The sequence below is a fragment of the Equus caballus genome, chromosome 1, assembly GCF_041296265.1.
Source record: "Equus caballus isolate H_3958 breed thoroughbred chromosome 1, TB-T2T, whole genome shotgun sequence".
Taxonomy (NCBI): Eukaryota; Metazoa; Chordata; class Mammalia; order Perissodactyla; family Equidae; genus Equus; species Equus caballus.
This window is the reverse complement of record NC_091684.1, coordinates 153,528,179-153,550,530: the sequence shown is the minus strand read 5'-3', so window position 1 is coordinate 153,550,530 and position 22,352 is coordinate 153,528,179. Positions and strand designations below refer to the sequence as shown.

Here is a 22,352-nt window from a genome sequence, read left to right as displayed (position 1 = left end):
CACAAAGTCTATATGCTGACAATAGAAAATATACTGAGATAACAACAAAATCCTAAATAAACAGGAAGATATGCCCTGTTCATGACTTGGATGATTCAATAAAGTTAAGATGACAATGATCCTAAAACTTATCTGTAGATCCTTGCTTTGTCATGGCAACAGTAAAGGGATTCTTTCTATAAGAATATTAATTTTTTTTAGATAACACTGGGTGGAAGTCAAATCAATTTATTTGCCTCCGTAATAACAGAACTATAATTAAAGACTAGAAGAAAACCTAATTTTATGTATCTATAAAATTGATCCAGTGTTAAATTATTACTAGCTAAAATACCCCAAAATTATTCATTGTAAACAGAAAGGTAAAAAATGCATCTAAACTACATTTGGTGAACATTTATGTTAGACAAAAAGAATTTTTTTCTCTTTTGTAAATTCATATAATTGTTACTGGAGAAAAGGGGTCTTTAATTGATTAAAGATAGAGCACATCTGGAAACTACTGGAAATATAAAGAAAATCCTACAGAAACACACATGTACAGTAGTCCACACAATCACACACAGAATACATAGATTTTTATTTCCTACAAATAGAGAATACGTCTTTGTTTTCAAGTCACTAGATACAATTTATAATATTTTGCTATGTATTATTATATAACAAGAACAATTCAATAAATTCCAAACCACATAAGATACAAGCCACAGTATTTAATGTAACACAAAAAGCAGACATTAACAACTAAGGAATAAAGGTGCACATACAAAAGCAGACATTAATAACTAAGGAATAAAGGTGTACACACAAAAGACTTGGCCATTAAAAAGCACTACCGTAAAAGACTCTTGGGTGAAAAAGGAAATCAAAATTGCAGCTACATGCTGGAAATGTTCTATATCTTGACATATATGGTGATTTCATGTATGCATGTCTGTGTGTGTATAGTTGGGTTCTTCCTGTAGTAAATTCCATGGGCTTCCTATGTTTCTAATTTGTATTCCCCCTTTACAACTATGAGTGTTTCATTTTTTTCTTAGAAATTTTTGTTAGAAAGTTGGATTATAATTTTTATCTGTTCCTTTTTTTTAATTGTTGGATTAAAATTTTCATCTGTTTTTGGCAACTTTTTCTGTTGACTTTTAAAATCTGTATTAGTTTTCCAGGGCTGCCATGACAAAATACTATAGACTGGAGGACTTCAACAACAGAAATTTATTTTATCACAGCCCTGCAGACTGGAAGTCCAAGATCACGGTGTCAGCAGTATGGTTTCTCCCGGGACCTCTCTCCTTGGCTTGTAGGTGGTTAACTACTTGCTGAGTCCTCACACACCCTTTTCTCTGTGCGTGCACATTTCTGGTGTCTCTCTCTCCTTTTATAAAGACACCAATCATATTAGATTAGGGCCCACTCATAAGACCTCATTTGACCTTAATTACCTCTTTAAAGGTCCTATATCCAAATACAGTCACATGCTGAGGTGTACTTGGGGTTAGGACTTCAACATATGAATTTGAGGGGGACACAATCCAGTCTAGAACAGATCTGTAGGAACGCTGTTCTGTTCTTCATCACATCTTTTTCTTTTAGTATGTTTGCATAAATGCTGTGCTCATTCCCTTTTTGTTTATTATACTTGAATTAGTTGGATTTTTCTCTACAATTAGGAGATTTTTATCTGTGTGTGTGTGTCGATGAGGGAGTGAGTTTCTCAGGGTTGTTTTCCAGTCTTTACCTCTCAAGGACTCTCTCCTTAAAATATGAAACATTTTCTTACAGAAATGACTTTGTTACTAAGAATTGACACAAAGTTTAAAAAAATAAGTCAAAATTTGGGTTGAAAGATTTACAAGAACTACTTGAAAACAGCTGATAGCTTTTGATAGTCCATAATAATATAATAGCCTTATAAAAAAAGGTAGGGGAGGTCATTCCAAACACATGAAACTATACCTTAGTTTTAAATCCAAGTACCTAGATCTCTAGCTAAATGCTCTAGGATAGAATTTTCCTTCCCTTCAATCTTTCAGGCCTACCACTCCCACCTGCACATATACCAGGATTCAAAAAACAAGTTTTCCTTGATTAATGATTGATTGCATGTTCTATGAGAAACTCAATTAGCTCTAGAATTTACCCAGTATTATTCGCTATAAAAATGTCAGTAGTGTTCCAAAAGCAACTTAAAATATTTATCTTCCAAATATAACATATATATGGTATGACTTTATTTCTGTGGTAATTCAATTTTCTACAATAATTCCACTGCCCACAGAATTATTTGACTTCCAAAGTTAATAACCAATTAATTTGGTATAAAAAATTTTCAGAGTAAATGGGCATTGCTATTTTAAAACATAGGCATCAATATGGTTTTGTAAGGCAAAGAATTACCAATTCTTTGACTGAAGTAAACAAAATACTTCAATCCAAAAGTTTTAGGTACAAAAATAATAATCAATGTATGAATGACATATTCATACCTGACAACCAAAGAAAAATGTTATTCCCTAGATCTTGTTTAAATTCATCATTAAAGAGATTACTGGATTCTGGAAACGCTTCCTGGAATGCTGCATAGATAGCTTGTGCCAAACAATCAGGATATACCTACCAAAAACAGAGTCATATTAGAATAATTTCATACTTTATATAACATCTCAACTACCAAAGAAATTATTATTAAGTTTGTGAAATATACATGTCCTTTTCTTCTTATAGCTTTCTTTCGGCCATTTATTACTTCTTGGTACCTCTAATTGAGGGTCATGAACAAAGAAAATTTGAAAATAAAGTCAGTCGACTTGACTATTTGTTAACATTTTGGAAAATTTAATTTGGATAAGGGATGAAGTTAAGTAAGATAAGATTTGATGCCTATAGATTTATTTCATTTAACCTTGCTATTGTTATCCTCTTTTAGAAAGTGACACACAAAGGTTATTATAATAAAAAGTATATATATATTTTTAATTGAAATATAATGACATATAATATTATATAAGTTTAAGGTGTACAATGTGTTGATTTGACACATTTATATATTACAATATGATTACCACCCTAGTGCTAGCTAACATCTCTATCGTGTCATATAATTATAAATTTTTGTGAGGAGAATAAAAAGCATATTTTAAAATAATTAAAGCCTGTTTAGGTGAGTTAATATATTGTAATTACTATTGTACTGTTTACATATTAAAACCATGATCACAAATCAACAAATTTATGGTGCTACCAGTATTCTTAGACTTAAAATCCTTAAACTACTAAATTCTTCTCAGAGAGTGATTGAACACAGAAAGATACCATATTTTTATATTAAAGATTTAAAATTTTTTTATTTACTATTTTGAAACTCTGCATTCAGATAAGTACTTAGAATCAAACATTTAGCCTTTAATAATGTTTAATAATTAATATTAAAATATTAAAATTGAAAGGGGCCTTAGAGGTCCCTGTTCTAATCCCCAGAATTTGTAAATGTTAATTTATACAGCAAAAGGGCTTTGCAGTTATCATTAAGTTAAGGATCTTGAGATGGGGAGATTATCTTGGATTACCCAGTGGGCCTTAATTGTAATCACAAGTGTCCTCATATGAGGGAGGCTGTGGAGATTCTACTGTAGAAAAGGAGAAGGTAATGTGATGGCAGAAGCAGAAACTGGAGTGATTGACTAGAAGCCAAGGAACGCTGGCAGCCACCAGAAGCTGGAAGAGGCAAGGAATGCATTCTCCCCTGCGGGCCTCTTAAGAAACTCGCCCTGTTGATACCTTGGTTTTTGCCCCGTAAGACTCATTTTGGACTTCTGCCTTCTATAACTATAAGACAATGAATTTCTGTTGTTCTGAGGCACTAAGTTTGTGACAATTTATTACAGCTGCAATAGGAAACTGATACAGTCACCTAATCCAGTAGTGCTCAACTTCGTTGGTATGTGATGATATTCTTTGAAGAACTCCATGATTTTTCAGGAGGAGGGGCGAGGAGTGCAGAAAATCCTTTAATATATTGATATATTTAATTTTATTGAGTGAACCATAAACATTTTTACCACCAGAAACAATCCCACTTTATATTTGTAGTATACAAAACCATACTGATGATTAAAATTAAAATGTTGAATAAGGTGAATAACGAGAACTTCTAAAAGTTTTCTGTGACTATCTCACCCACAGGAAAAAGAGATCAAGTGCCAAACTGTGTTGGGAAAATTTCTGAAGGAATATCATTATAGGACATGGGAAGAAAAGGAAGTAAAAGCCATGCTAAATAAGCTTAGATTCAGTCAATTTGGACCAAACAGCAGGACTTGAAGATAATTTTTTGATTCTTAAATATTAATGTATTTCCCTTCCTTAGGTAAGATAAATCAAATGAGAGAATAGTAACAAAATCCCCACTTATCTGAATGAGTTAAAAAAATGGAAATTGGTCAATGAGAGATGAGGCTCCACTTCTACTTAAACAGCTCTGGAAGGGATAGACCTGTAGGGAGGTGGCCTGGTTCTCAAGCATAGAAACAGAGAGGGGAACATTAAAAGAAGACTGAACACATGTCAAGGGGTCGAATCACTAAGGTGTACATCTTGTTTGTTCTCAAATGACGCTTTGAATCTTGACTAAACAACTTCTGATTTCCCCTGGGGAAAAGCCACTGAAAATAGAGACCCAGAAAAAAAATCAAGTCATGATTTGAGAAAGGTTATAAATATAATATCTATCAAAAGGCACATTCGTCCCAGGGGAGAACATTTGGACCACAAATGTATGACTAGAAACTGGAGAATGGGGGATGTGCAATGGTGCCACTACTTCCTTCTTTGTCCACATTAAATAGGTTTCTCATCCTTTTCTCAACAACCCTTGAAGCACGTGTTAAAACATGCTTTGTTTCGTAAAACCATCGAGGAAGGCTAGGACACTCACCATAAAAGGTGAAAGATTTTGGATGGGAGAAACAGTTGTTTTTGTCATCTCTAGACAATGTAATTACCAAAATTCCTAACCATTAACTAACTTTTCCCTGCAAAGAAGAAAAAATTTCAATGTAGCAGAGAAAATCCTAGTCTATCTTTCAGAACACCATTATTCTGCAAACCAACAATTTATGAATCACAGATCTGACCTCTTCATCTGAGACAACCCAACTGTGGAACGGAGAGACTGAATGTCTTGCCAAGATGAGCCAGGTAATTAGCAGCAGATTCTAGACATGAGGCCAAGTCTCCTTACTCCCAGTCCACTCCTGGTTTCCTTCTACAACACTGTACATATGTGTTTGTGAGTAAGATAGGTCAAGATTTAATAGAAATATTTGGCAATTAGGTTTGTTTACGTTTTCATTGTAAAAGACATTTTGTTGTTTTTATTTTAGGTTTGTTTTACCAATGAAAACATTTACTGACTCCAAAATACTTATGTATTTCTGATTTCAGATGTCAACACAATGAAGTATTTGAATGTGGCTTCTGCTTTGAAATGCTAGATGTTTAAATTTTAAAATAACCAATGAAATTTCTACTCATATTCATTTCCTGTTACTCAAGAATACAAATTATTTTAATCAACTCTATTCATTAGTTGGTATAACAACAGTAAAGTAAAGCAAACATTTGATTCATAAATTTGTCTGCTGTTCTTTACTATAACAGGTGCTTAGTCCTTAGGCTTAATATAAACTTAAGTCCTCTTAAACAGACCAAATGACCAAAAGAAGGATGATAAATAATTTTGTAGATACATAGAAAAAAACCAAGAATGTATATAGGATAAGTCAATAGTTTTCAAATTATTCATACACAAATGAAATATCTATACCACACTAAGGGGATTCTGTAAGATTTCAGTCAGGGGGATAGACTATTCTGGTGTGGGAGGCATAACTTTTTAAATATTACCATTACTTACTCTACTTCAGGCAATTTTGCTTTCAAAACAACAAAAGATGTTTTCATACGTGTTTAAATATAGTAACTATTTCCTTTTTCATGTGCTTTAAAAATAATTAGCATAGTCAGTTAATTTCTACGTTTACCTGAAAGAATGCATCCTTTCGACTTAGAGGTATGCTCATAAAAAGTGTCACATAACTTTCTGAAATTCTATCAAACAAGGAATCTTGATTTTCTCTGTTAGGCTTAAAAAATAAAACATGTATGGAATTAAAATAACTAGTATTATAATTTAAAAGTGAAATTTGTTTGCATAATGTCAGTAATTTTGTCTTAAAGGGTAGATTATTTGCCATAGTGGAATGAGCATGGGTTCTGGCATCATGCAGACTTAAACGCTAGCCCCGTTATTCTTTAGCTGCATTACCCTGGTCAAGTTAAGTCCTGGTTTCCTCACCTGCCAAATGTAGGTAATGTATACATACTTTAAAGTAGTATAGTAAAATTAAATAAAGACAAGGATCATGTTTTGTTTGACTTTGTATTTCAAGCCCTCAGTACAGTGCCTTGCACACAGAAAGCAACAAACATTTGATGAATTAATGAAAATTCTTGCATAATAGTTGGCATGCAAAAGGCAATCAATGACTTAGTTACCTTCTATTGTTCTATAACCATTCCAACTCTTTCATTAACAGTAACTCAGTATGAAAGTAAATCAATTACTGGAATGAGACAGGCTTAGACAGAATTAGTAAAATTGTGACATGATAGCTACACTGAAAACAAAGTATATTGTAAGAAGGAAGAAATCTATAGATAATACTGTCAATATTATAGTAAAGCCCTAAGGTAGCACACTGAATTCTTGCTCTATTAAGGAAAGAGGAGATGAATTAGTCCAAATGCATGAATTAAGCAATAAAGATGAATTAGAGTCCAAATTAATTTATGATGTCAATTATGGAAGCACAAGTTGGCAATAATACATTTTGATAATAAACACCAAAAATTATCAAATTTGATGGCAGTTTTTTATGAAATTAACAAGCCAAATTAACTGGGATTTATAAATGCATAGGATCTTAGACCTAAAATGGAAGTTAGATATCACCTAGATTAAGTTCCTCTATTTTAGTGATTACATTGATGCTCAGAAAGATTAAGAGAACTATTAAGGTTTATACAGTTAATTGAGAGCCAAGCTAGAATCTAGGTCTCCTAACTCCAAATACAGCTCTCACATTTGTGTAATAAGTTTAAGGAAGGAGCTAATAGCAAAAATAATAATGATATCATTAATACTAATAGTAATTCTTGATCACTTATGTAATAGGCAATGCTTCTAAGACATAGGGTTGGGTGAGAATTAAATGAGATTATATATATATATATAATTTACTAGTCAAGAAAGTTAGTATGATTCAACTATACAATCTACACTTAACATGTATGAAGAGAGTAAATGTACCCAAACAGAAGGTTCCAGAATGTTTTTGATTACTACCATTCAATCTAGTGTCTACCTCATATATAACTCCACAGGAGACTGAGTAGCAAAATGGTATGGTCATTTTTTGTAAATATTTTGGTATGTTTGAAAAGGAAATGTATCCTGCAGCTGTTGCGTATTCTGGTTACTGATGGATCTATTAGAACAAGCTATTTAACATACGTTAAATTATACTTGCATTCCAGGAATAAATCCCATGGGTCAAAATGTATAATCCTTTTAATATGCCACTGAATTTGCTTTTCTAGTATTTTGTTGAGGATTTTTGCGTCAATATTCATCAAAGAAGATATTGGTCTGTAAAGCTTTTTTTCTTGTATTATCTATGGCTTTGTTATCAGGGTAATGCCGGCTTCGTAGAATGAGTTAGGAAGTGTTTCTTCCTCTTCAATTTTTTGAAAGAGATTGAGAAGGACTCATGTTAATTCTTCTTTAAATGTTGGTAGAATTCATCAGTGAAGCTGTCTGGTCTAGGGTTTTTCTTTGTTGGGAAGTTCCTGATTACTGATTCAATCTCCTTACTAGTTATAGGTCTATTCAGGTTGTCTATTTTTTCATGATTCAGTCTTGCAAGATTATGTTTCTAGAAATCTGTCCATTTCATATAGGTTATCCAATTTGTTGTCATACATTTGTTCATGTACTCTTGTAATACTTTTTATTTCTTTGCTGATAGTCCCCACTTTCATTTCTGACTTTAATAAATTGAGTCCTCTCTCTTTTTTCTTAGTCAGTCTAGCCAGAGGGTTGTCAATATTGTTGATCTTCTCAAAGAACTAACTTTTGCTTTTGCTGACTTTCTCTATTGTTTTTCTATTCTCCATTTTATTTATCCCCACTCTAATCTTTGTTATTTCCTACCTTTTGTTAGCTCAGGGTTCAATTGGTTCTTATTTTTCTAGTTCCCTAATTTGTAAAGTTAGGTTGTTGATTCAAGATATTGTTTTTAATGTATTTACAGCTATAAATTTCTCTCCTAGCACTGCTTTTGCTACATCCTATAAGTTTTGGTATGTTGTGTTTTTGTTTTCATTTGTCTCAAGGTATTTTCTAATTTCTCTTGTGATTTCTTCTTTGACCCATTAGTTATTCAGGAACTCTTAGGCATTAATGATGGGAACATAAATTTGTACCCTCAGTTTGGAAATACTGGCATTATCTTGTTAAGCTGAACATAATCACACCTAACAACGAAGCAATTCCATTTCTTCTTTATGTGTCTTGTAATCTCTGTTTGAGAGCTGGACATCATCAATAGGACATAAAAACTGAGGTACACAGAATTTACGCTTGGGAAAAGGCATGCTTCTTCTTTTGTTATTCTTTAAGGGGTTGAGTCAATTAAGTCAAGTGTTAAGCTGTATTTGGGTTTTGTTTTTGCTATGGTTACTCTCAACGAACCACAGGCTTCAGATTCTTCTTGTATTATCTTGTTTTTAGGATTCCTGAAGAACAAGCCTTTGGCTTCCTTGATTTTTCTCTAATTCTTTCTTTGTTTTTCAGCTTTTCCTTTTAGTGATTTCCTCTCTGATCTTTATTATTTCCTTTCTTCTGCTTACTTTGGGTTTCATTTTTTTCTTCTTTTCCTAATTTCTTATGGTAGAAGCTGAAGTCATGGCTTTTGAGAACTTTCCTTATTTCTAATATAGGCATTTTAATGCTGTAAATTTCTAAATGCTGCTTGTATTACATCCCACAATTTTAATCTGTATTTTCATTTTCATCAAGTTCAAAATACTTTCCATTTTCCCTGTTGATTTTCAGTTTGATTTACAGTTACTGAGAAGTGTGTTATTTAGTTTCCAAATATTTGAGGATTTTCTGAAAAGCTTTCTGTTATTCACTTATAATATAATTCCATTTCGGTCTGAAAACATACTTGGTATGACTTGAATTCTTTTAAATTTATTAGGACTCTTCCTAGACCAGAATGTAGTTGGTAAAAGTTTAATATGTACTTGAGAAAGATGTATATGCTGCTGTTGTTGGGAAGAACGTTTAATATATGTCTATTAGATCAATCAAGTTGGTTGACAGTGTTGCTCAAGTGTTTTATATCATTACCTATTTTCTGTATATTCTACCAATTATTGAGAATGAGATGTTGAAATATATAACTATACTTATGGATTTTTCTATTTCTCCTTGAAGTTTTAAAAGTTTTTATTAAACGTGTTTCAAACCATTTTTATTAGGTGCACAAGTATTTAGGAATGTTATGTCATATTGATGAACTGACCACTTTATCATTATACAGTTACTCTCTTTTTCCCTGGTAACATACTTTGCTTTGAAATCTAATCTGTATGATGAGTTGAAAAAAGTTGTGATTTTGTAGGTTATATGACTTTTCTTTGTTGTTATATGGGTAGAAGTGTTGCACTTTCCAGTTTTCTGAACGTGTTTGGGAGCCAAAGTCCCAAGGGCAATTTTTTAAAACATTAAAGGTATTTCAATATCATTACTGAAATTCTTCTAGTCAAACACTGTCAAGGAAACTTTTATCATTAGCCTATACACTGGCCTGCAATTTTTGGAACACTGTGTTCTATCAAAATAATAATAATAATAATAATAATAGATGCATCCATTGAATACATTTACTATATACCTAGCTCCATGTAAACAAACAACTTTACATGCATTTTCTCATTTAACTCCCCCAACAAACACATAAAGTAAGTAATTTTTTTATTTTATGAAAGACTTAGGTAAATAACTATTAAAGGTTACATCATTTACTAACTGGATAATCTTGCTTTTGAAAGTTAGATGTCTTAACACTATTATATTGAATCCCATGTTACATTTATGTAACATTTCACAGTATACTAGGTGTCTTCTTATTCATGTCACTTTTAGTACACACAACAACTCTAGGAAAAAAACAGGTTATGCGATATTTTCTACCTGTTTTTTCTTGTTTGTTTTGTTTTTTAGAGATGAGATAAGTGAAGCATGGAGAGATTTTTTGACTAATCCAAAGTCTCACACTAACTACTGGGAAAACCAGATTTAAAATTTTAGTTTTCTGGGGCCGGCCCTGTGGCCGAATGGTTAAGTTCTCCTGCTCCACTTCGGTGGCCCAGGGTTTCACTGGTTTGGATCCTGGGTGCAGACATGGCACCGCACATCAGGCCATGCTGAGGCGGCATCCCACATGCCACAACTAGAAGGACCCACAACTAAAAATATGCAACTATGTACCGGGGGGCTTTGGGGAGAAAAAGGAAAAATAAAATCTTTAAAATTTTAGTTTTCTGGATTCAAATCAAGTATTTTTTTCTTCTGGATCAAAGTACCACTAAATCATAGGTAATAAGTAGAGAAAATTTGCTTTTATATTAATCACATAACAATTACTGAAATAAGTTTTAGAGCTACCATGCTGAAGCATGCTATATTTTAGAGTATGATTATATATTTTTTCACATTATACTATTGGTAATTGAATTATCTAAGTGGCTCAGGGTTTTATTATATTCCATTTATAAAATCAGTACTATTTATTCTTTACAATATGGACCCTAAAATAGATATAATTTATGTGTTTTGTACTCACCTGAAAATGTAGTACAGCTTGAAATAGGAGCTTATCTAACAAAACTGCAATATTTAAGGAGTGACTCTATTCCCACACAATGCTGTTAAAAATGTGTGGGCATCCCACCACATTCATTTGATGGATTTGAGAACCTGAGAGGTCATATTATTTTTCTAGTTCACTGACTTCAATATATATATTTTAAGAATAAATGTTCTTAGAAATAAAATCATAGGAGAAATGCAATGAACAAAACAGATGATAGAGGTACTGTGCTGGTTAAATCATGGAAAGGTTGCTTCAGTTTGATTTGGATTCCCAAGTTGCCCCCCTCAGTCCCCTAGAACACTAGCAGAACACTGATCCAGCTGAATCACATAGTGCTTCTCAAAACATGTCAAAAATCATAAGTGATACTAGAACTATTATTCAATCATATTTTTAAATTATTACTAAAATATTACATTTTAATTTCAGAAAGCCAGTAGTTTCTAGAGAACAGTTTGATTAAAGACAAAAAAAAATTTCTAATTCCTTGTTATTCCAAGGATAATCCTATAAACGTAGTGAGCCATCTGTGTCAAATCTGTGCTTGTTCAAAATAATAAAATACTATTATGGCCTGACGAAAACAGTTACTGGGAATATTGCTAGATTATGTCTCCTTCAAAAATTTGTTACATATAATCCTAACAGATTTAAGTGGGAAAGTAATATTTCTATCTATTATTACAGAAAAACACAAATTCGGGTCCAGATCTAGAGAAAGAAATTAAAGGTAATGAAACTCTCTTGATTTCACAAATTTCCCTAGTTAATTACCTTTGTAGAACGGATATGCCACTTCCTATGCTTCAGCCAGCTCCTGACAATATCAGAAATATAGGACAGATACTCTTACCTAGAATTACATTAATTACTCCAACAAAAAGCACTAACTGAGTGATTTGTATGCAAAATTTGTAACACCTATTCCTTCATGGTATGAAATTTCTGTGAGAATCCATAAGCAGTTTTCTATGGGTAATTTGAGCTGGGAAAACATGGAGATGTGAGTCATTTTCAGGCTTCCTTGATGGGGTGACATACCTTTTTAATGTACAGACTGTGATCCCCTGGGCTGCTCTATCTTCCATTCTTCCAGATCCAGAGGGCACACCCCAGCCATTGGTATTCACCACTTTTTCCAAGCTCATGTATTCTCTAACATAAGAGTCACGTGCTGCTTATTTTCATTTTCTTATTGTTTCTTAGATACCCATGTCTTTCTCTTTGTAATCCTAATCAGAGTTTATACGTTACTAAATCAAGGGAGGATCCTCTCTCCATCTGATCTTTAGATTGCCTTCCGAATGAAACCTCCTTCAATGTCACTGATTTGCAGTCGGTTTTCTGTTTACTGTATACTATTAAGTAAAGCTACAACTTTATTATTTACTACAATGTTTGATTTCACTAATCTTTCTCTGATTAATGAAGACCCAGGATCTTTGAAATCCATATTAAAGTGTTAATTCCTTTGAAAGAACTGTAGATTTCAAACAGGATTCCTAACATGTGTGAAATACTAAAAAACCAAGCTCTATGAAAGGATCCAGAAAAACATTTTTTGTTTCAGTGCTCTACTGAACAATTCATTATGCTGAAAATCAACTTAAAAAAAGAAGTTTAAAAAATATTATTGTACCTTAAATTTATGGAGAAACCACCACCAAAAGCAATCATGCAAAAGAGCAATAGAGGCTTCTGAGAGAAAATAAGTCTTCCAGATTTTAAAAACTTTTTCCTATGGGGAAAAAAAGACACATGGAGATCCAATTAAAATCTATTATAAAACAGGTTAATGTAAATTGGCTTTATAAAAAGTAAATATTCAATGATTATGGAGTGACAATGTTTAATAGAAATTTATGTGAGCCATGTTTGTAATATCACATTTTCTAGTAGCCACTTTAAAAAAGTAAAAAGTAAAAGCTGAAATTAATTTTACAACATTTTATATAACCAAATATGTTTAAAATATTATTCTTTCAACATATAATTGTCATGAAAACTATTAATGAAATATTTTACATTCTTTTCTGGTACTGGGTCTTTGAAATATGGTATATATTTTACACTTACAGCACAGCTCAATTTGAATACTAAATTTTCATCATAAATACTAGATCAGTATTTAGACTTCATGAAATACATAGCTGTAATTTTGTTCCAACCATAACTGAAAGTTTTTAATAACTGAATCAAGTATTATTTTTTAAATTTATATGTAAATTAACTAAGAGAAATAAAAAATTCAGCTTAGTCACACTAGCCACACTTCATATGCGCAAGAATGACATTTGACTAGTAGCTATTGAAATGATAGCGTAGGCTAGACCAAGAATAGCAAAAATGCAAGCTACATGCTACAATTTCCCTTTTATACTGAAGACAGATTTCAATAATCATGGAATTCTATCCTAATGAGCTTCATCATAAGTCTAGGCTCTATCTAAACATAGTATTCTCTTTAATCAGTTGATCAAAATTGGCACATAAAGTTAAATCTATTCACCATGACTACTAGAGACTATAAATCTTGGTTAAAATAAGCACATTCAACAGATCAGTTTATCTTAGTCACTGAAAGTTTCTAAATGCCAGATTAAGTGGAGTTTAAGGTTTCTTTTAATGATACTCCTAGCTATGAATTCCTGTGCCTCAAGTACAAGTCTACAAAAAGAACATGGTGCAAACTGTTATGCCAAGAAGACCATCTATCATGTATTCTGTGGGGGCCCTTCTCTTTCATAGGCCACTAAGTATAATATGGAGGACATTGGTAACAGCTTCAACTTAGATTTAGTACTTAGTACTTCTTAACTACAAAGAACATATGTAAAATACATAAATATAAAGAGAAAAGAAGAAAATTGAAATACAGGGGGAAAACTGAATACTTCTGTTCAAATTATTTGCAAATTTCAAGCAAAGATGCTTTTTATGGTAAACTAACTGCATGATCGCTTATATTCGAAGTTTCGGTTATGTTTAGTATCACTAACTTCCTTTTTCAGGTAAAATTTCTGTAAATATATTCTTTGAAATACATCAATATTTAGTTAAAACAAACAAAAAATTGGCCAAAAAAACCCCAAACCCAGCTTAAAAAGTTCAATGCTTCTCTCTTCCAGCCCTGCCCCTCTTTGTGATACTTCTTTGATTCAAGTAAATGTAAACATACCTAAAACCCATAGATTATCTGACTCAGAGCTTTTTCTCCTACGATTGACTTTAGATTGGACAAAATTACTTCAAATGTTCTCTTGAACTTCTATTTGTGTATGTGAGTATGCTTGCAGCTCAGCTTTCTCCTCTTACATCCATAATATAGGCCCTTTTTCACTCAATTCAGTTAAATAAAAATTTTTACTAAGCGTCATCTAAAGCCAAGGTTCTGTTCTGAATGGTACAGGGGATAAAACACATTTCCCCTCATCAAGAAACTTAATCTATGGCTGTGCATGAAGGAACGTGTTTGGATGGGGTTAGGTGAATGCAGGCAATTTCATGGATTCCCATGCCTTCAAGCATGTAACAGTAGCCCTTTAACCTTCTCTTTCCAAGTTTCAGATCCATAAGTTCAGTCTCTTGGTATGTTATCATAAGCATTTCTGTGAAATAACCTTCCCTCTGATATTTTTATTTTCCTACACTTATTTTCTCTTCACTCTAATTTCATCATCTATTTATTTAATGCCATTGCATTGCACATGCTCTAGTAAGCCAATTTAAATTCTTTTTTTGAAATCAGTTAGGGGTATTAGCAAATAAAACACTGGGTATCTATGCCCAGATACACACTGGTACACACACTCAAACTATCCTAAACACAGCCGCTAGTCACACCCCTTCCCCACCCATATCTACTTCCACACCTCACTTTCCTATTTCCTTCAATAACGCCAGCATCCTCCAAGTCAACCATATTAAAAATTCCTCAAAGCTGTTCTCTGACGTCTTGCTTATGTGATTGCCTTGTGTTTTGTGTTAGGAGTACATGCATCCATGGCTAAAATACAGTCCCATCTTAGAACACAGAATGCTAGAGTTAGAAAGCATATTACGGATTATCTAGAATAATATTCATAAAATTATTTCTACAATAATTTGCATCAATTTTTTATAACAATAAAATCTTTTCCCTGAGGGAACTTGGGAAAGTACAGTCAGAGAAAGGAATAAATATGCTCATGACCCAGGTGTAACTACAATTAGCATCTATAGTTTTTCTCTGCAAAAAGGCGATCCAGTGATTCTATCAAGAGAGCAGACTAAACATTCCCTCTCACCAAAATCCCATAAAATATAAAGGAGAATTGAAAAACATCTGTATTAGCATGGAAAATAAGAAAGAGTGTCATTACTGAATCACTCTAGGTGGAGTTGTCAACTGAAGTGCTCTGTGGTTCTCTACCTGAGGGGCAAACAGGAGACCCAAATCAGGTCAATCAAACTCTACTTGGAACACTACATCCTGAAGAGAGTGAATAAAGGGCAGAAAATAGTAGCTGGAACTGATTCAACCAGGTTTAACGGTTGATTATGCTCCTTCTGATGAACTATAGTAGGAGGAAAAAAACAGGGATTTTGTGTTTAGAAATAAAGAGCCACAGGAAGGCTAGGGGGTGAGGAATGGTGAAGGGGGCCTACTGGGGGTCAAGACCATCTCAGAGAACTGTCTGAAAAGAATCTTCCTAGGGGTCACAGGGAGCATTGTTAAAGCCTCCAGGAAATAGAAACTTTGCTGGGTGACCACCTAATATTTAGGTGGCTGGGAAATAATATCCGTAGCCACTCAACCCTCATCCTACCCTGGCAATCAATGGCCAATGATCTACTTCCCTTTCTATGCCTGCAGTTTTTCATCAACTGGCTATCCTGCAGAGACAGTACTCAAAAATTCCCCAGACACTTGGAGGCTCAAAAGGTAGGGTTATGGGGAAGGGCTCTCATAAGTTATTTTGGGTTAAAAATGAGTAGGCTAAAATATCCTGAGCTGACAGAGCAGAGAGAAGGAGGGAAAAACACTTGTTAGTCACATGCCAAGCCAATGCACACTAGCAACCTTAGACTCCTGAGACAGTAGCACAAAGCCTAAGACATTCTCTTCTGGTGATTAGAGTGTTAAACATCACTGGTCTTTCCTGCCAAACTTAATGCCCAAAGGATTCAATCTTGCTTAACATCTAATTTGTCATAGCTTTACACAAAAGTCTGATTCATTAAATCATACTCTCAAAATTTATCATGCAATAAAAATAAAATAATGTTTACATACATCAAAGTTATGGGCTTTTAAAATATAAAGATAAATTCGTTCAGCATCCAAATGTCTGGGTAGTTGAGTAAGCTCATTTGTTTTGAATCCTGAGAAGTTGCAACCCTAGAAAGAGGGAAATATTACAGAACAGTAATGACTTCACTCTTTTCAGTATAGTAGCTTCATATTGCTACAGAAGACAGGTAAATATTTAACTATCATTCATTAACATAATTACTTTACTTCCTTTCACTAAAGTAAGTGAAAAGCATTTATCCCATTTAAGAAAAATCTTAATATTTCCTGCTTCCCTAAAATCAAGAGCCCTGGCATATTCATAGGCCAAATCCAAAAGCAAAATGAAATCATGTTTCAGAACTGATTTTGACATAACTCAAATGATCAAGAATTTTAGCTAGACTACTCATAAAGAAATGGTGTAGGCAGAAGGAGAAAGCTTCTGTCCTGTTCCCTACTCTCTCTCCTGGGGGCCCTATCTATATTTACAGCTATATCTCTATTATTGTAAACATTCTTTTATCTCCACAAAATACTTCTGATACATAATCTCATAGAACAGAAATTTTAAATACCTCTATATTCTTCTTTGTTTCCATTTCAGCCGAAAGCTGGAAAACATTTAAAATATTTAAAATTCTAAATTAAAGCATTTTTATATTTTGTAAATTTGTTTAGTTAACATGTGTGCGTCTGTATCTCTACTGAGGCCTAAAATGCTGTTGCCGTGTTACACGCTGGGAATACAAAGATGGTCCTTGCCCTCAAGCTAATCATAGTTCACAAGGGGAATCAGATACATTTATAAACAAAACACAAAGTGATAAGGACTATAAAACAAATACAAACAAACTGCTGACTGCAGTTTGGGTTCCCTGGGAAACAGACTCTGAGGTGGAGTTTATTGTTCAGAATGTATATTGGGAGTGTCTTTAGGATCAATATCTATGGAAACCAAGGGGAGAGGCAAGACTGGGAAGATGGATGTCAGCTATGATGCAAGCCTAACAGCCTCAAGTGACCCTAAGAAGAACTCTAGAGCTGAAACGACCCTTCGTATTTGTCCTGCGTTGGGTTGAAACAGCCAGGCGTTTCTGCCTCCAACTTGATCAGTCATTGGGTGAGGGTGGTTCCTGGAAGAACGTGTCCTTGGGAGAGGAAGTTCTCTGTAGGTGAGGGAACTCCTGAAGGGGCTGACAGCTGAAGGGTGCCCCCTAACAGCACTGTTAGCAGCTAAGGCAACAAGTCTTTCTTTGAAGGGGAGTCTGGGTGGCATATCTCCATGTCCACCACACTACTTCACACAGAGAATAAGTAGACTTCTGTATACATTAGTTTTTGATCATCTAGACATGTTGATACATTATTTATTAATTTCCATAGCCCCACTTCCTCCAGGAATAACAAAGCTTTCAGGCAAATTTTATACACACACACATTATATAATATGTACATTATAGAGAAGATGACATAGGAAACAAATTTGAAAGGATGATAACAAAGAGGATCACATTATTGGCATTTACAAAAGTATGCAAAGGAATAGAAGAGAAAGACTAGTTATGGAAAGTGAGATTAACTATGATAAGAAAGAAGGCTGTGTGCTTGAGAGCTACAGATACAAACTGGTCAACAAAGATGGGGTCAGATTTAGAAACATGTTAATCTTAATCTCAAAATCCTGGCTTTATTCTGCAGGAAGCAAAGAAACACTGGAACTTTTCAAGGAGCAGAGAAATAGTAACACAAAACTAGTTCTTGGTCATACAAACTGGAAAAGATACCACAAAAATATAAGTAATACACATTAAAATTCTGATTAAAAAATCCAATAAAACATATTTAACAATAAAAATAATTATTAAAACTTTCATTAGTATAATTCATCTAAAGGTCATTTTAATAGATCCTGAGAAGTCATCTGATAAAATTCATTAGAATTTTTGAAATTCTTTTGAAAATTAAAAAAAATACAGAAATTACAATGAATAATGTAACTCCCAGTATTCATGCTCCCACAACCTAGAATGGGTTACTATTGACACTTTAGTATTTACTTAAGATTATTTTTAAAAATAAAATATGAAGCTTATATGTAATAAAACAAAGTTTAGATCCTCTTTTTCTATGGTCTCCAGTTCTATTTATGCATTCCCCTTCCTTGAGATAGTCATTATCTTTGTTTGGTTTGTATGCTTTCCATTCCATTAAAATACTTTTATACATATGTACATAGATATGAAGAATATAGACACTTTTTGTGTGTTTTTAAAATTCAAAGAAATGATATCAACTGTACATATTATTTGGTAACTTACTTTTTTTCACTCAGTATTATGTTTTGACAATTTACCCAAGTTGATATTAGTGGAACCTGTCAACTTCCACACAGCTTTTCTACCAACCTACCTATTCCTCTCTGCAAAATATAATAATAAATAAATCAATAAAAGTTCATGGGTAACTTTTGCCAAACATCCAAAGAACAAATGATACCCCTATATTCTACAAATTACTTATAGACCAGAAAGAGAGAAAACTAAGTAACTTATTTTCTGAGGTTAGGATAATTTTGATATCAAAACCAAAAAAGGATAATCATATCTTACCAATCATAGATGCAAACATCAAAATAAAACAATAGCAAATCAAATCCAGTAATGCATTAGAAAAGCATATCCTAAGAATACAAGAATGGTTCAATTTCTGAAACAGTATTAATGTAATCAGCCACATTCAAAGATTAAAGGCTAAAAGTAGCTTCTGCTATCATCACAGTGGACTATTTTCCTGTCCATTTCAAACCATGGAGATTTCTTTCAAGTTTTTGAGTATAGTGATATCTACATCTATATCTAATTTATATCTAATCTACATCTACCTCCACATCCACATACCTTCAATAAACTAGAAATACAAATATATTTCATTAATCTTAAAAAAGATAGCTATCTAAACATTTAAAATTATACTTAGCAAAATACTGGCATTCTTTCTGAGTCAGATAAGACGAGAAACCGCTAACATGGTTGAATAATATCTATATGCCAATAATAATTTTCCATATATCGACAATAACCCATTTTATAGCATAATGGAAAAACAATCTCATTAATTAGTAATAAAAATTACTAATAAAAATTAGAGTAATTATTACTAATTAGTAATAAAAATAGTAATAATTATTAGTGATAAAATTTTATTACTAATAAGAATTTAATAAAATTTCATTACTAATAAAATTAATAATACTTATTTTATTAGCAATTTTATTACTAATAATTATTATTAATTTGTAATAAAAATTTAAGATACCCAGAAATAAATTTCACAAGGAATATGTAGAACTTAAATGTAGAAAATAACACAAATTTACTGGTAGATCTAAAATAACATCCTTGTGTCTTACTTCTTTCCACAAAAATAAACACTAGATGGATTAAAGAATTAAACACAAAAAATTATTCTGTAACAATAATACTAGAGAATACAGGTGAATATATGTATGATCTTGTGATGAAGAAAGCCTTCTTAAATATTATAGTACTAAAGGCAGAAAATTTCAATAGAAAATTATAGATCTATGAAAATATAAAATTCTAGATAGCAAAAAAAATACTTTTAGGCTAAAAGTCAACAAAGAAAGTATACATATAAGTATGTATAACATATGTTACTGAGAAAGGTTAACATTTTTAAGTGTAAACAGCTCTTAGAAACAGAAAAAGAACAGTTAAAAAAAATGGCCAAAGTTCATACAGGCAATTTATAATTATGAAACACAAAGTCTAATAAAAACTTAAAAAATCGGGGCCGGCTTGGTGGCACAGCGGTTAAGTTCGCATGTTCCACATCTCAGTGGCCCAGGGTTCGCCAGTTCAGATCCCGGGTGCGGACATGGTGCCACTTGGCATACCATGCTGTGGTAGGCGTTCCACATATAAAGTAGAGGAAGATGGGCACGGATGCTAGTTCAGGGCCAGCCTTCCTCAGCAAAAAGAGGAGGACTGGCAGTAGTTAGCTCAGGGCTAATCTTGCTCAAAAACGAAAAGAAAAAAAAACTTAAAAAATCAACTTCATCAACTTCATTAAAACATATGCAATTGATTACATTTATGCCTAAAACTTTGCAAACGTTAAAAAATATAATATTAAATGTTGACAAGGGAATGGGTAAGAGATTAATCGCAGACTCCATTGTTACAAATATAAATTGGTGCCACTTTCCTAGAAAACAATTTAGCAATATGTATCAAAATATTTAGATTCTCACATTTCTTTTCCCATGTGGTTCCACTTCTGGAAATTTATCTTAAGAAAATAATGATGGATAAGCACAATCTTTAACTCCAAATACGTTCACAGCAGCTTTATAAAGAGTAGTGAATAATGAAAACTAAATTAAGTGTCCAAAAAAAGGGCTATTACATTAGTTTATTTTTAAAATGGTATCGAAGAATATTTATTGATGAAAATTCCATAATACATTTAATGAATTAGAAATATATAATTTACTCTGAATTTTCTAAAATAAATCTTAAAAGAAAAATGAAAATAACAATTAAATAGTGAGATATAGGTGACATCTATTAATGATAGAATTAGGATGCTTATCCTTTTAGTGCTTATCTATTTCTTTTAATTTTCTAAAATGACTAAGTCATAATCAGGAAAAAACAATCAAAGTAATTTTAAAATTTTAAAATAACAGTTATAGAAGAGGATGGACTAGTGGCACTTAAAGTCTTTATAGCTTTGACATTACATAATTTTAGAATGCATTTTTGAAAAGACTAAGTTTCTCCAAGTTATTCAAAAACCTATTATAATTCTGATCAAACTCTCAAAGAGCTTTTTTCTAAAATGACAAAGTCATCTAAAGGTAATAAAAAAGAATTGTTAATTTTTTCTAAAGGAACAAGATTGATATGGGACCTGCACTGCTAAGTACAAGATGTTATAAATTATTAAATAACCAGAAGATGGAATATATACATTACAATAAGTCTTCAAGTAACTTGTAGTGATGTGAAAATGCCAACACTCTAATACTGAGTTCGTAAAGTAGAATATGAGTGCAGCTATTTTAAAAACACAGAGATAGAGAGGCAGACAGATAGATGATAAAAAACTAAAAGAAAACTTTTAAACATGTTATCAGGGCTTGTCTATGGAATTACAGTGATCACATTTTTTGTGAAAACATAATTTTTCAAGGAAGATGAAAACAAATACCATACCATTATCTTCTTTTTCTTCTGGTACTTCCTTAGAAATGCCTTGTATCTTTCCAATTTTTCATGAGAACCTTAAAAAACATAAGAATTCACTGCCTTTAAAAATTATATATGAAACTATTCAATGAGATCAACTAGCTATTTTGATTAGCATAATGCTAGACACATACCCTCTTAGTTGAATGAATAAAGAACTATATCTCCTGTTTCCTTCTGTTTTATAGAAATGTCATGTTCCAACTTATGTCTTTAGTAGTCACTCATATCTAAAGTTTTACCTTAATCCCTAACTACTGAACAAGCCCATGTTTTTCAAATAGCTCAGCCACTTACATCTGGTTGCTTCATGGTTACCTTATTCAAAAAAGTACAGTATTTTGGAGTATGGCCCAATGAAAGACTATGGGGGGCTTTGTAGTCAGATAAGCTAGACTTGAGTCCAAGCTCTGATATGCTTACATATTGAGGACTATACATAAATATAAAACTATTTTTTAATTTTATTATTATTTTTTGTGTGTGTGAGGAAGTTTGGCCCTGAGCTAACATCTGTTGCCAAGCTTCCTTCTTTTGCTTGAGGAGGACTGTCGCTGAGCTAACATCTGTGCCAATCTTCCTCTGTTTTGTATATGGGATGCTGCCAGAGCATGGCTTGATGAGCTGTGCTAGGTCTGCACGGGGGATCTGAACCTGCGAACCCTGGGCTGCCGAAGCAGAGCGCACAAACTTAACTGCTCCGCCACAAGGCTGGCCCCAATATCATCATTTTTAAGGCTTATATATGACAAGTTTGCCTACTAAATCAAGAATGTGAAAAGAATCACCATTAGTAACTAA

The 22,352-nt window shown here is 32.7% G+C and overlaps 1 protein-coding gene across 34 annotated transcripts in view; it reads right to left on the bottom strand.

Moving 5' to 3' along the window:
- The window catches only part of FAM227B (family with sequence similarity 227 member B), a 202,323-nt gene that overhangs the window by 160,536 nt on the left and 19,435 nt on the right, over nt 1–22,352 (bottom strand). For 17 of the 34 annotated variants that reach the window (XR_011426673.1, XR_011426672.1, XR_011426668.1 and 14 more), the window contains 5 exons: nt 21,519–21,586; nt 16,854–16,889; nt 16,279–16,383; nt 12,643–12,741; nt 2,487–2,613 (listed from right to left, as the gene is read on the bottom strand). Coding sequence is in view for 27 of the 34 variants with exons in the window: in XM_070236933.1 (XP_070093034.1) it covers nt 2,487–2,613; nt 12,643–12,741; nt 16,279–16,383; nt 16,854–16,889; nt 21,519–21,586 (435 nt within the window). In the remaining 7 variants the exon portion in view is untranslated. Of the gene's footprint in view, nt 1–2,486; nt 2,614–6,041; nt 6,144–12,642; nt 12,742–16,278; nt 16,384–16,853; nt 16,890–21,518; nt 21,587–22,352 lie in introns of all 34 variants that reach the window. The other 17 variants (XM_023617732.2, XM_070236908.1, XM_070236956.1 and 14 more) reach the window with 3 other exon arrangements.